Raw genomic sequence first — 15,986 nt, forward strand, 5'->3', positions numbered from 1 at the left:
TAACAGAGGAGTCTTAAGCCACTGTTTGAGAATCACTGCACCACATCGTGCTTACTTCTGTCACAAAGATCTTCAGGAAAAAAGAAGCTTGGCCTCTCTTTTTTCCCTTTGATGATTTCTAACTCCCTTCAACCAGTTTAATCCGAGGATATGCTAAAAGTGATGTTCATTTCTAGCGTTGAGCTTTCAGACCCATTCTGTTGCATGAGAAAGTCAACTTTCTTGCTTGCTGCAGTTTCTCTATTTGTGAACGTGATGGTCTTAGATCATCTTGATGAATGATGGCTTCTTTGGAAAGAACTTTGGTGGCACTTCACATTGCCTGGATCCAGAGGTTACCCTGTCAGGAGGACTCCAGTTGGGAGTATGCAGTGTAGATATTTGTCCCGTCCCCAAGCAACTTTGTTTACAAAGAGACTGTGTTGTCCTTCTGTGTAAATATAAATGGATGCTTCTGTTACCACGATAAATGAAGCTTCTCTTTTATCATTCAGGCTACCAGCAAAGTAGCCTGGACCTCTTCCACCAGAAGTAAGTGCTTTAACATGACAGTCTCCTTTTTAGTGGAGACAGCCACTCAGGCCTAAAAAAGAGTCTGAAAGGCAGTAGATTTAGAAATAGCAGGCATTGTGGCAGGCCAGGAGAAAAGAGAAACCATATGGGACTGCTGTGTACCGTTAGGGGAGGGAAGACAGGAGGGTGACTGGAAGGAGATGCCTCAGGTGGGTTTAATCAGTTGCTATGGTTTCTAGGGCCTGTTTTAATGCCGGAGGCTGCCAGCTCTGTAAGTACATTATCGATATGCAGATTTAGTTGCAGGCTACCTGGGAAGAACCTGAGGAAGAAATGGCTGTACCTTGCTCGGATTGGGTTTCCACAGTGAAAGCCTCCATAAAAGAACAATCAAGAAAATGGATTTGATGGTTAAAAGACAAATAGTGTAGAAGAGGACATTACAGCGCTCTGGAGACCAGCCTCGTTCAGGAGAGGCCCTGCTCCTTGTCATCACAGACTCAGTGCGCCCACCTGCAAAATGGCCTCATGGATGACAGTCACTTACCTCAGCGAGCTTGGAGTCAGAATTTCTGGGTTCAAGTCCTGGACCCCAGTTAGCATCTTCGCAACCTTCTCAAGCCATCTCACCTCCGGTGTCTCATCTGTTACACATTTGCTGAGCTCTGGAAGCTATTATAGGGCTCAAATGAGATAATCTCTGCAAAAATCACAATGTATTTCTCTGCTTATTTACAACACCAACGCTCTCCTTTACTTCCCTGCCCCAAAAAAGAATGGAAGGGAGACCCGTTGCTGTGAGCGATAACTTTTTAAAAAATGGCTACTGCCCGACTCCAGGATCATCCAGGGTCACCGTGTATACACATCATTTGTACGACTAATGTGAACAGACAGCTGTCTGAGGGTGTTTGATCTGAAGGCTAATTTCTCCTACAAGATGAGGGAGGGACATCTGTATTTGACTTTATGTAGGACTGGACACCCACACACATATAAAATGATAGAATGCTAGCAATGAGCCTTATAAGGAATACCATGTAACTATTAGAGCTTCTTTTTTAAGTAATTTAAATAAATGACAAGTATTGCCTTTTTATCAAATTTTAGGTGTCATGATTCAGACCATACGATTGTGGTCCAGAGAGAATTTCATGTTGCAAGGCTGAGTGGAACGGTCTACGAGAGAGAATTCTCCATTGCAAAAATAGTACCGTTCCCTTTATCCTGTTTCCCCTAACGTAGCATCTTACATGAGCATAGTATGGTTGTTGAAACCAAGAAATTAGGATGGATACCATGCTGTTAACTAATCTAGAGACTTTATTGCAAATTTACCAGTTTTCCCACTAGTGTTCTTTTTCTGGTCTAGGATCCCTAGAATCTCACATTTATTTGTCCTGTCTTCTTAGTCTCCTCCAATCCGTAACCAATCTTAGGTCTTTGAGTTTTTAAAAATCTTTCCCGACATTTACACGTTGACGAATACTTGCGACCGTTTTGCAGGATGCCTTTTAGTTTTGGTTTATCTGATGTTTTCTCATAATTAGATTGAGGTATAAATTTTTGGGCAAGCGTGCCACGGAAGCAGCAGTGTGCCCTTCTCAGTATAGATGTATACACATATGTATCTATCTCACACAAGGTCCGTGATGTTCCTTATCACCGGGTAATGTTTCTTGGACAACTTGGTTAGGGTGGTGTCTGCTAGGTTTCTCCATTATAATGTTATGATTTTCCTCTTTGTAATTAATAAGGCTCTTGTCTTGTTGTTTAAGACGATTTTATGCTTCTGTAAAGTGACAGTCAAGGGTTGGAGCAAGTGCTGTTCACAGAGGGTTGCCGAGTATCCTGTACTGGTGGGAAGAAGCTGTGCCCTAGAAGATGACGGAGTCATTATTTAAGTGTTTGAACAGATTTTTCTCACTCCACACCGAAATGGCTTGCCTGACATTATACTGCAGGATTTTTAAGTCCGACCTCCAGGCGTATCTCATAGTTACTAGCAAAAAATGAAAGTGTGAAATGCTTTTTAATGTATATTTAACAACACATAGTCTGGTGATTACTGATGTGTATTCTCTGTGGACTCCCTCTGCTATCAGAGGGGAATGTTGAGAGACAACATTTTTACACATTTATTCTCTCTAAATCCATCACATGTTTACTTTCTAGATATGTATAGCTGTCATTTATAACAAGATGATAAAAAGTCAGATACGCTAAGTCTAACTCAAACTTTGAATCATAGGATTACAATCAATTTTCAGAAAAGTGCAATTACCGTTTCGCCTTACTCTACCTTATGAAATAGGCTACTGGTAAATGACACGAAAATATAGCCATTAAAAAGGGGGGGAAATACAGCATAGCAATGGGGGTATGGGGTTAATGCTACTTTGTTCATCCTTTTGATTCAGAAATTCACATAATAGCTCCTATTTAAAGGAATTTACATCATTGAACCCAGTGCTGTGCTCGAGAAATAAAATGTGAAAAATGTACTCAATTCCTTCCTATGGTGCCACTGTTTGATAAGGATTAAGGTACCATTTTTTTTTTTTTTTTTTTGGCGTACACTGGGTTGCACAGCAAGAGTTCACATCTCGTACTAATATATGCTAAATACTTGCATAGTCTATAGGCCACTGTTGTTAAAGTAGCAGTAGTGTAGGCATTTTAGATCACAGAGCCCCGGTGGTCTACGTTTTGTTTGCTTTGACATTATTCAACTCAGTGTTTCTCTAACTGTGACTCTAATGACTACATTGGCATGGCAGAGAAGTATGCTTTGTGGATCGACTTGTATTAACCGTGCTTGCATGTTGTTTTCTGCTCTCGGTGTTCCATGAGCAGACAGAGCACCTTCGGTTGCACTGAATAGTCATGCACAGTCAATAAGTTTTTGTGTTTGTCTTTGTCATTTCTTTGATGTGGCCTCCAGGATGCTGCCGGCAAGGTGCTGGACCGCTGGGCCATCATGTCTCGAGAAGAGGAAATCATCACCCTTCAGCAGTTTCTGCGGTTCGGAGAAACCAAATCCATTGTGGAGCTGATGGCCATTCAGGAGAAAGAGGGGCAGGCCGTAGCTGTACCGTCTTCAAAGACAGACTCAGACATCAGAACTTTCATTGAGAGTAATAATCGCACCAGGAGTCCCAGCCTCCTTGCCCATCTAGAGAACAGCAACCCTTCCAGCATTCATCACTTTGAAAACATCCCCAACAGCCTCGCCTTCCTGCTGCCATTCCAGTACATAAACCCGGTCTCAGCCCCGCTGCTAGGATTGCCTCCGAATGGGTTGCTGTTAGAGCAACCAGGACTGAGGCTGCGGGAACCCAGCCTTTCGACCCAGAATGAATATAACGAGAGCAGTGAATCTGAAGTGTCTCCCACACCCTACAAGAACGACCAGACGCCCAATAGAAACGCCCTGACCAGCATTACTAACGTGGAGCCCAAAACTGAGCCAGCCTGCGTGTCCCCCATTCAGAATTCCGCCCCGGTCAGTGATCTGTCCAAAACCGAACACCCAAAAAGCTCATTCCGGATCCACCGGATGAGAAGGATGGGGTCAGCGTCTAGGAAAGGAAGAGTGTTCTGTAACGCGTGTGGGAAGACGTTCTATGACAAAGGTACTCTCAAAATCCATTATAACGCTGTTCACCTGAAGATCAAACATCGGTGCACCATCGAAGGTTGCAACATGGTCTTTAGCTCCCTCCGAAGCCGTAACCGTCATAGTGCGAACCCTAACCCTCGCCTTCACATGCCTATGCTAAGGAATAACCGAGACAAAGATTTAATTCGGGCCACATCAGGGGCTGCCACCCCCGTCATAGCAAGTACAAAATCAAATCTCACACTCACAAGCCCTGGCCGGCCCCCAATGGGTTTTACCACTCCCCCACTAGACCCCGTCTTACAGAATCCTCTCCCTAGCCAGCTGGTGTTTTCTGGGCTAAAGACTGTCCAACCAGTTCCTCCGTTTTATAGAAGTTTACTCACTCCGGGGGAAATGGTGAGTCCTCCAACCTCCCTCCCGACCAGTCCCATCATTCCAACCAGTGGTACCATAGAGCAGCTCCCCCCATTACCCTCTGAGCCAGCAGCGCCAGTAGTGATGATGGCCACTCATGAGCCCAGTGCCGACCTGGCGCCCAAGAAGAAGCCCAGGAAGTCCAGCATGCCTGTGAAGATCGAGAAGGAAATTATTGACACTGCCGATGAGTTTGACGATGAAGACGACGACCCCAATGATGGCGGAGCTGTGGTCAACGATGGCAGCCATGACAATCACTGCCACTCGCAGGAGGAAATGAGTCCAGGCATGTCTGTGAAGGACTTTTCTAAGCATAGCAGGACCCGGTGCATTTCAAGGACTGAAATACGAAGGGCCGACAGCATGACTTCCGAGGACCAAGAACCTGAGCGGGACTACGAGAACGAGTCTGAGTCTTCGGAGCCCAAACTAGGTGAGGAATCCATGGAAGGGGATGAGCACATGCACGGCGAGGTGAGCGAGAAAGTCCTGGTGAACAGTGAGAGGCCGGACGAGAACCACAGTGAGCCCTCTCACCAGGACGTCATCAAGGTGAAGGAAGAGTTTACAGATCCCACTTACGACATGTTTTACATGAGCCAGTACGGACTGTACAACGGCGGGGGTGCCAGCATGGCAGCCCTGCACGAGAGTTTTACATCATCTCTGAATTACGGCAGCCCTCAAAAGTTCTCCCCGGAAGGTGATCTGTGTTCTAGCCCAGACCCCAAAATCTGTTATGTGTGCAAGAAGAGTTTCAAAAGCTCCTACAGCGTGAAGCTTCACTACAGGAACGTTCACTTGAAAGAGATGCACGTCTGCACGGTGGCTGGCTGCAATGCCGCCTTCCCCTCTCGCCGAAGCAGAGACAGGTCAGTAAATCTCCATTGGCTGCTCCTGCCGGGGGTGGAGGGTGCCAGTCATGGTGGACTTGAAACATTAAAAAAAATCCAGCTTAGATGTTTTTTGATGCACTGTAAAGATTGTCCACAGTGATCACGTGACCCCCCCCAAGCTGCCGTGCTCGTGAAGGATTGTTGCAGTTGGTGCTTGTGACTAAGCATGCAGAGTCATATGCCATCTTCCCCAGTAATGCACGCCATTTCTCTCTGTGCTCTGTGTATGTGTGTTTCCATGCATCTAGGTGTGAATAAGTTAACTATGTACACAGTTCCCTGCTTCCCCGTGAACCTTCACTTAGAAGCCGCAGCTTCTGTGATATATATTTCTGCTTTGCCATGTGGCTTTTTCATTAAATCAATATATTATCTTCATACACACATATTTATCCAATATAGAAACAGAAATTTACGGATGGAAAGAACCATAGGTCCAGGACATCGAGACAGCCTGCATCTCCGTAGGTATAACCAGAAATGTTATCGTTCTTACATGAGTATTTAGTATGTCCTTGAATTCTTTAAGAGTCATAAAAATATCAGAAGAAAACGGGACCAAAGTAATTGTTGATACGGGGAAGTGGTATGGTGATGTGGGTTACTTTAACTTTTTAACAATGTCTTGGAGCACATCTCTAAAATATAATCTGTCGTGGGAATTATGCACAGAAGGGGAGGCATGCATATACTTTGAGGATCAGTTAGAATATATTATGTCCAGCCTTCAGATGACATCACACCTCAGCTATGTAGCTGCAGCTCTGAAACTGTTGGGCTTAAACAGAAGCAGCTGGTCCTAAACCTACAGTGGTCTTTTTCAATCATCTTAAAGAAAATGTGATAGAAATGGAATGTGTCAAGGTGGTCAGTGGTGGGGTAACACAGTTGTCCTACCCTTGCGGAGATAAGCTTATGAACAGATCATTTACATGATACACTGGCTCAACGAGAGTCACACAGTTAGTTCATCCCATCATATTGGATGTGGTTTTTGGTTTTCCAGTGCCTTTTAAAAATATTTTTGGAGAAAATTTTTTTACATGGTAAAAATCAATATATGTAGAAGAAACAAAATGAATTAGGAGGTTTCCAAAGAGCCAGCACCCAAATTCTAGTGTTTATCAGTTGGGCAGAGGTCTCTGACAAAGTAACATAATAGAAGTACACTGAAAAGTAGTGATCTGTCGCTAGAATGCTCAGCTTTTTTTAAAAGTTCAGTCTTTTTAAAAACCAACGTTAAAATAGATTTTCCTTTGTACTAAAATATAAGCGGCCCAATGTATGAAAAGCAAAATCTCTGAGAAAAAACTAGGTGCCTTTCTTTGTACAACTCAAAACATGCTTTGAAGAGAAATCTCTCTTCTTAAAAATCCCCCCTCCCCCATTTACCTTGTTCTGTAAAAAACGTTTTATGGTCACAGAGTTCTTTTCAGTTCCGGGTTATCGTCGACAGCCCCAGAATACGGCAGATAAGATAGCTAGACTTTGAATAATAAAATATAATACTATACCCACCCCCACCCCCCCAAGTTTGTGAGCAATATTCATTCTTTTATGTTTGAAATAGTGCACTTGTGATAATGAGGTTAATGCATTGGATTTTTTTTTTTTAACAAAAATAAAAGACTCATGAAAACCTGCATAAAATATTTATGGAAATGGAGTGCTTGAAGACAAGCCAAAATTTAAGCTTATTTGCATGAATTCCTATCACAGTTTTAGTTGGTTTGCTGAAACTACTGCAAGTCATGACACTGGAATAAATGGCTCTGGGACCAAAGGCTACAACACCCGAAGCTTGGTGCTTTCATTTATGTCAAGCCACTAGAAGACGCAAGCACTTGTGTTTTTATGTCCTAATGTATAAGGAGGTACTGTGGGGAGGGTGGTTTGTCTGAGGAAAAACATTTAGTGATTGAGTGATAGCAGAAGAATATTTCAATCTCTAATTTTATTTTAAGGATTGAGAGTTTCATGAGTGACCAGCCATACAGAAGTTTAGACCAGTGCCTAGGATAACGAGGATATAGGATATTCTAGGTGAGAAGCATAATACAGATATTCTCCCATGTATGTTCAGTCACAGAAGAGATTGCAAACCTCAGAAGACAGGTGATTACATTTCATATGGGTGAAATAGCACGTCATGCCTAATCTTTTTAATTCTGGAGTTTTGTCACACATGATAGAAAGCAAATTGAAAAAAAAATACTGTACAAGAAAGTCTTGATTCTCACATGAAATTTTGCTTTTCAAGAATCCGCAAATCTTTTGCCCTCAGGGTAAAAACATAGCAAAAACTCTTGATACTTTGACTTTTTTTTTTTTTAAGAAGAGTGTTCATCCTTGTTGAGTCTATTACTTGAGTTAATATATGATGTGAATGTAACTACCACTGAACAAGCAAAAACAGTGATGCCACTGGGGTACCACCCTCCTCGTGCACCTCAGGAAACACAGCTGCACTATAATTGTACTCCTGTTTCAGCCCTTCATTGTCATTTCATCAGCTAATAACGACCTGTAATTTAATCTCCTTATTCACAAAGCCTCTTGTCTCACATCTTGGATCTACCCCTCAGACACATTATCTTCCTCTTTCTCTTCACTTGTACTGTGTCAGTCACAAGAACCCCAGGAATTTCGTGTCCCTGCTTTTGTCCTCTTCAATTCACTATGAAGCTAGGGTAAGTTTTCTTACCTTTCTCTGAGCCAACATATCTTCCCAAACAGAAATCCCCCTTTGCCTTTAATCCTGCCGTGTCCTCGCCCATTTCTCTCCTCTCCCCAGAGTCTCGACTCATCCATCCTGGACTCCACAACATCTTCCTTGTGCAAATAAAGCATCAGAAGGCATTCCGAGTGGGGGCTGAAGTGTGCAAGGCTACCGGGTTTCTGGGATGCCTGTGATAAAACTAACAGAATGACCCTCTTCCTTCTGTCTACGAAAGCAGCCTTCTTGTCTTTGGGCTTAGAACACCTTACAGGAGAGAGAAACAGGTCTTATTGCACTTCTTCCAAGATGGTTATACACGAGGGAGTTGCGTGTTTGGTCTCAGATAGGCTGTTAGTAGGATGGAGGTAGAAAGATGTTAAATGCTGTGTTTTAGATTTGACGGCTAGGTAGCAGAGATTTCCAAGTCTTCGCTTATGGTCTTTCTAGGTTTTTATAAGATCCGATTGAAGGCTTTTTGAAAAGCAAGAATATTCTTTGTGTAAAGTCACAAAAAGGGAGACGAGAGAGAGAGAGAGGGCTGAGGAGTCCAAGCGCAGTGTCAGAGGTGTCCTTTTCTATACAGCTGTGAATGAGCGTGAGTTTAATAAATCAGAAAGCAAAGAGGACCATTCCACACTAATGACAAAGAGCAAGCTAATATACCCAGACTGCAATTCATCTGGTCGCTAGGTGGTTGTTAGGGTAATTTTTACTCCAGGTTCTGGAAATAAAATGTAAATTATTTCCCCGTAAAGAACTATAGAACTATAAGGCAATGGCTGAAGTATTTACGTGCATACTGATAACAGTGTGTGGTGTTACACCTGACAGTCTCTGAACGCCCTTACTTCTTTCTTGTTCGTCCCTTGATTTTTCTGCCAAGATGCTGTTCTGTCAGGGAACAGGAAAGCCGACCCTGGGTTTTGAAGTAAACATATGAAAATACTCCCTGGGAAGAAGAAATTCCAACTGGCCTAGAACCTACAGTCTTCATAAAGGACATTTTCTTGAAGATAGATAGTGTCATAGAATTGGCTGGGCCTGGCTTCCTTTGGTCATTTCTCATCCTCTGTCATGTTTTTTGATCCCCAGGAGGGCTGAGTGGCCATGGATCAACCCCATTTATAAATTACATTTGGTTTTTATTCAGAAAAATAAAAACCCTTCTGTCCTCTTCCCCCAAATTCCTTATCATTTGCTAATATGATAAAAATCTATTTAATGCCAATCACTACAACAGACATAAATAGATTTTACATTGGCAGCTATAACGAAGACGTCGTCCACAGAAACTAGATGGTCTGCATCTTTGTTCCTCTCTTCCTCTGAGAATAGTGGCCACTAATTGCCACAGTTCGTCTTGAATTTTATCAGAAGGGTCAGCACATATGGTTGATCTTCAAGGTGCAGGAAAGGCGATTCAGCCCCATGAATAGATTTTAAAACAAAATAATATTTGGTCAGGGTGATTTACAAATAAATATGAGGCAACCATTGGTGCCAAGGGTGAACCTTCTCTTTGATTGCTAGTTAAATCTGTCCAGATTTAAACATGTAAACTCCTTCATTTGTATGGAATAAGACATCTGTATTTGGTTTATTAAAACCTGCTGATGTCTCCAGAAGTAAATTTGTTCCTCTATAGGCCTCTGGGTAGCTGTACCTAAAGAACAGAGATGTATAGTTTTTGCTTGTCTGATTACCTGACTTCCAGCCTTGTACAGGTGTGCAGGAATAAATTAACATGAGCTACCTCTGATGAGCCACTGCATACATTAACAGCAGAGGTGAAGATGCGAAAACATGCTGCCTGCCTCCTGTTAGCACCTTCTCAGCGGCGACATCCATTTTTTCCATCATTCTCTGTGTTTGGAAACTTAGAGAACTTTTCTAAAGAGAGATTCTCAGTAAATACACATGATTTCACCAGGCAATACCTCCAAGAAATGAGCCACTTAGCACCAACTGAAGATAACTATTAGTATATATGCCCTAATATAATTAGCTGTCAAATAAAGCGTGTTAATCCTCTCCAAGTACAAGAAGAGAACATGTTAAGGCATCAGCCTTTTCGTTTCCTATATTTTTGCCATTCAAACTGCAGCTCTCCTTTACCAGAATTCTTTTAAAAGGTGAAGTTGTGCCAGTCCTCTGACTTTTAAAGGAAGAGGTTTTTTTTTTTCTTCTTCTTCCCTGTTACTCTGTTTGGTTCCACAATACAGCCAGGAGATCAGTAGGTCTTTTGTACTTCTCTCCATTACTTTCCATCAAAGGCAAACAGACAAAATAAATCCCCCTTCTGAATAATTGCTAGTTGTGCCCTCCTCAACCGAAACTTTGGTAGTAAGATAAACTTCGGTGTCATTCCTGTCTCTGGGCTTCTTTTTATATCCTGGGAGAAGAGCAATGAGCAAAACAGTCTCCTTGTATCATAGGGAGAGACTCTGTCAAGCCTACAGTGAGCCTCGGATCTTCCTAATGACCTCCTGCTGGCCCAGCTGGATGTAAGACAAGCTCATTTAAGCCTCTGCTGACCTTTCACTCATCCAGTCCAAGAACTACACCAGTCACTTCCACCAAACTGCCTACAAAATAGACAACAAAGCTTAATGGCAGGCAAAGGACTTTCTCTCCATGATACAAAGAAATTTTTACAAATTTCTATTGATGGGAGTAACATTCAATCTCTCGTGGCTACGTAACTTCCTCTGCACAAACGTGATGCTTCTATAATACCCTTTTTATCCTTATCTTCCCTCGAAGGGAACAAGCTACTGCTCTCGCCAGCGCAAACTCGAAAATTCAGGCAAAAACAGCATCTAGAGCAGAATGCACATACCAAATGCACAGGTGGTAATTTTCATGATAGCACCACTTTGAAAGGGTCATCTTCCTGATTTCCATCTCCCTTGGGTCCACCACCGTCTACCCGATCCTCTGATAGACTTTCTCTCGGTGTGATTCTTTCTCATCATCATTCATTTGAAATATTTGTTTTTCTAGATAGCCTTTTCTTTTTTAAAAAACATAGGCCGTTTCTCACCTGGAAGCAGGTTATAAGACTTCACGCATATATTAGTATATGCTTGTATCAGTCCTGGGAAAATGGGCTCTCTCTTAAGGTGAGAGGCTTCTGCCAGCTCTCTCTTGCTGTGAATGATCATTTTTGTTGTTGTTGTTCTCGTGCTAAGAAGAACACAGACTTTGCTTTCTCTGTTGAAACTTCATAGTGAAGGTTGGGCTAGAAGGCATTTCTTTTTTAAAAAAGCCTTCTCAGAAATAATTTAATGTTTTTGCCGTAAGACTCCCACAAGCTTCAAATAAATGAATGTGGCAGAATATAAAAGGAGTTTACGCTTGCCAAAAAATTACAATGTCATAAAAAAGGGATTTATTAACTTTTAATTCTTCGGTGCCAAGATGTGTGTACGCGTGCACGTGTGAGAGAGAAGCAAGCTGAGAAGGAGGAGAAAAGAATGCTTTTCAGGAAAGGACAATTTTTTTCTTCAGTTATTTAACATAAAAGTACACTTAAAAAATACCTAGATTTTATGTCCTAATGCTAGCTGCTTGAATTGAAACAGGAGCTGTAAATTCCTGGTAAAAAGCTGGTATGCCTGAAGTGTTAGTGATCTTAACTCTAGTACTTTATGGAGTTTATTACTTCTTTTACTAACTAGGGGGAAGAATGTTACCTACTTCTAGTTTAATTCTTTTTCTTGCTTGCTCTAATTATTTTGACTTCACCTCAGGAGAAAGGAGCCAAGTGCTTCTACCCGAACATACGTTAAGTGGCGCAATTTTGCTCTTGCATATGTCAATCGGAATTATTACTAGCTATTCGAAAATGATGCTAACATTCTCATCTAAATGCATCCACATAATGTATATGTGTGTTTATACGTAAACACCCACATAAATAAGAATATCAAAAGACAGATCGTCCTTAATTGCCAGAATAGACATGTTCATCTTAGAAAGTGATGTATGAAGTTACTTCAGCACATGGATGGGGAGGAAGACTTTTTTCAGTCAAAGGAGACAGATTTGGGCAATGAGAACAACAGACCTTCAAAAGCAAGCCTCTTGGGTCTGACGGCCAGCTGAGGGGAGCCGCTCTCACTCTGCAGCCTTTTTAGTCTGCTGTGTCACTGAGGGGGCACTGGGGGGTCAGTCCGCTCACTAGTAATTGTGTTTTACAGACTTCTAAAGCAATTGGCTCAGTCAGTCCCAATTCAATAAAAGTGGAGAGCAAGAGAGAGAGCACTCTTGTTCTATTTTTTACTTGAAATTATTTCATTCAGCAGTCTGTCTTTTTTATTACCAGGACTTGACATTAGCACTCCAAGCTATATTAGCATCCATTTCAGCAGTTCAGTAATGGTATTAAAAAAACACTTAACTTCAACGGTGAATGGCTGTATGACAGTACCATAAAAAATCCACATTAAAAAAAAAAAAAAAACTTACGTATTTGTCCCAGCAAATTATTTTTCACTTGTTTAACCACTTCAAAGCTATGTTCTTGTGACGGGTATTCACGAGAACCTTCTCGCTCTCAGAAGCAAGCAGTCAGTGGTGCTCTGTGGATGAGGGAATCGGGAGAAAGAGGAAAGGGAAACCCAGTGGGGAGAGGGGTAGGTAAAGTTGCTGTTTACCCTGTAGTTAGATTACCTTCCATTCATCAGCAGAGATGGAATTGGCAACCTCAGAGCACCCAAGGTGAAATTCTTGGATTCTCAGGCATGGCTGGGATTTGATTTTGAACTCAGCACTCTCCAAACTTGGGAGCAGAGCCTGACTACTTTGGCACTGCAGTGTGCTCATAAATGACTACATTAGGTTCTAAATTTTGATTAAACATTCAGTAATTAATCAATGGTAGACACGAAACAGTTGGCAAGGTCCAGAGCTGCAAAATGTGTAAGACATAAAACATTACGAAGCAATTAGAATACGCTCCTCCAAGAGAAGGATTGCCTTCAATAAAGAGGTAAATGATAGCATCCTGCTTATTGTGGACGTAGGCAGCCAGAGCAATATGATAAACTGCTGGAGATACACATATCAGTAATCATCCACATTATTAGGGCCATTAATCATAATTCCAAAAATATGACAGCAGCATCCAACTTTTTGACCAATTTTGCTTCTGCCTGTTGGCCATTATAACTTCGCTAATAGACTGCAGAGCTCCTGTGCGTGGCAGTTTGCATTGAGAATGGAAGGTTAATTATATTTGAGCTGCTGATTTCTTCTCTCCTTGGAAAAGGCTTAGCACTTTGACGATCCCAGGAGCTCCCTGTTGTTAAACCAGTAAAAGTACTCTACTGAAATTTTCTTTGTTGGTCAGGAACGAGGAGATGTTTCAAATGAGATAGAAGCGCCAGGCTGGAATAGCCGCTAATGTTTCTTGCTCCAAAGCGATCCTTGGGCAGCAAGATGAATGCAGGGGCTCGTTTAGCTCACTTTGCTCTCTCATTTCTCTTCTGCAGACAGGTAGAAATGTCACTGTATGGTGATACACCAGGTAAATCCCACAAGATTCGTGGTGGTTTCAATATGAATATATATGGAACTAAGAAGTTGGGGAAAGTGGTTCATGATTTGGGGAGGAAGAAGCACCTCTTTCATACAAAATTCTGCTTCTGTGGCTATGCTTGTTGTGAATCAAAAGTAAAAAGAATTTCAAAAAGATCATCTGAGTGTTGCTAAACATTGAAATGTTTAGTAGCATAGGTGCATTGCTGGTTGCTTAACTGAAGTTTTGCTGTCTCAGCTGGTGGTTTTGACATTGTTTAACCAAAGACATAAATTAGATTTTGCACATTCTTTTTGTTCATGTATCTTAAGTAGTTTCATCTTTCAACACAATTCTAGATAAGGCCGTAGCTAAGTTACAATATTGCCTACAAAATTCTGTCCCCCCCCCCCCACCTGGGGAACTCATACATCCCAAATATTGTCTTTTTAAAGGATCATAAATTAACCGTTTTAATGCTATAAAACCTTCTTGGATATTTAGTCTTAGAAAGTATTTCCTTTGAAAAAGATCTCAGAGAGAAACTGATGTTCCACTCTGTACACATTAGAAAAGATAGCTTATTTTTTAATAGGAGAAGAAATGTGAGCATCTAGAGAAAAATGCATTCTTACTATTTTGGAAAGAGGTCTTGTAAACTCTTTGTATAAGACAATAAAACAAGGGATGAAGGCTTGAGGGCTAGTTCATCCAGGGTAAATATAAATCTCAAAATTCTAGCTCAGATTTATTGAAGTCCTTAAAAGATGCCAGGGTGAACCGCCTTGCTTTTTCTTACCCAACAATGGTAGTAAACTGAGCACCATAAGAGCTGCCTGATTGAGAAAATTTCCAAATGCTGTGAAAACACAATCCTATTCACAGTGTAACACGCGTCTCACATTACAGCGCAACAGGTTATCTATCGAATAATCGGCACCCTCCGGAAGCCTCGATGTGTCAGATACAACTCAGAAGTAAAATGGTTAGGGAACAGCGCTGGATATCAATTCTGCACTTAACCTGAGCATCCAGCATAGACATTTTCCATCCACCAATCTGCCTTCCTAAATGCCATTACTACATTAACATTTTGTATGCATTCCACAGCAATGACAAATTGTTTTGTAACCGTAGTGCCAGATTTAGTATGCGAGAGATACGTTCACCTCTGCCAACAAACCAATAATTCTCACTAACATCTTCAGAGTTACAACGTTTATAAAGTTGCAAAGTGGAGTAAACAAACCATCTGTTTGGCTTTTCCATATATGTCATGCTTTCTTATTAGCATATTACGATTCATTTAGTAAACAAATTTGGTGATTTCGTTCACGTCAAAGTTAGGTCGGAAGCTTGAAGATGATTAACATTCCCGGGACAGGCACATTAATACATTGCTTCCTCGGCAAAGTTAAATGGCTTCTCAGGAGAATCGTCCCTTGTTGACAAGATGAGACTGTCAATTTTGTTCGCCTGCCACGTTAGGGGCCGTAAGGGGATGGCAGGCTCTGAGAGAGGGGAGTCATGTAGGCAGCATAATTCACTGTGAATTGAGAAAAGAAGTCTAATTCTGATAAATGGTCGACCCCAATACATCCTACCTGTTATTACAACAGACGTGCCGTATCTGTGCAGTAAATTAGCTAAACCCCTAAAGAGTTTGGTGGGAGCTTATCTTCAAGTGAATAATTTGAATGTAGAGGGAACTGTCTGCGTGACCAGTATGGATGATTTGTTTTATATTGAAAGGGATTGAAGTGACTGAATTTCATACTTTTAATTTGCAAGAATTTGCTTAGCTTTTATTTCTTGCATTTATTATGTACTTCTATACTTCTGGGGGGTTTTGGAGCATTGTCCACTAGAATTTTACATTGAATTTCCTGAGCTAGGGATGGTTTTTGGCTCTTTTGGAGAAAAATCTTTAAATATTAGCCTATTAGAGCAACTATTTGTTTTACAGAAAACGTATACTAACAAAAATGTCGTTTACTTCACAGGGCTGTAAGACATCAATTAATGATGATACAAATATTTTTGAGGCATTAAGGACAACAGATAGTGTCATAGCAATCAGATAAGAAGAGAACTAATGAGGGGCAGAGGTTTTAACTTTTCATTTCTGTGGATTTGGTTAGCAGATTTAATTTCTGATCAGGAATATTGACTCAGTATCCCAGAATACACTCAAACCCAGCGTCTAGATTTTCCCAGATTGTATATAAATAACATTTCTCTGCCCCATACACACACACACACACACACACACACACACACACACACACACACACA

General features: G+C 41.4%; 1 protein-coding gene across 3 annotated transcripts in view; it reads left to right on the plus strand.

The window, feature by feature from the left end:
* Positions 1-15,986, plus strand: part of BNC2 (basonuclin 2) — a 419,458-nt gene that overhangs the window by 395,142 nt on the left and 8,330 nt on the right. For all 3 annotated transcript variants that reach the window (XM_029202981.1, XM_029202982.1, XM_029202984.1), the window contains one exon: positions 3,458-5,427. In XM_029202981.1, coding sequence (XP_029058814.1) covers positions 3,458-5,427 — 1,970 coding nt within the window. The remainder of the gene's footprint in view (positions 1-3,457; positions 5,428-15,986) is intronic.

This window comes from Monodon monoceros, unplaced genomic scaffold (assembly GCF_005190385.1).
Source record: "Monodon monoceros isolate NGI ecotype Baffin Bay Population unplaced genomic scaffold, NGI_Narwhal_1 Super_Scaffold_5, whole genome shotgun sequence".
Taxonomy (NCBI): domain Eukaryota; kingdom Metazoa; phylum Chordata; class Mammalia; order Artiodactyla; family Monodontidae; genus Monodon; species Monodon monoceros.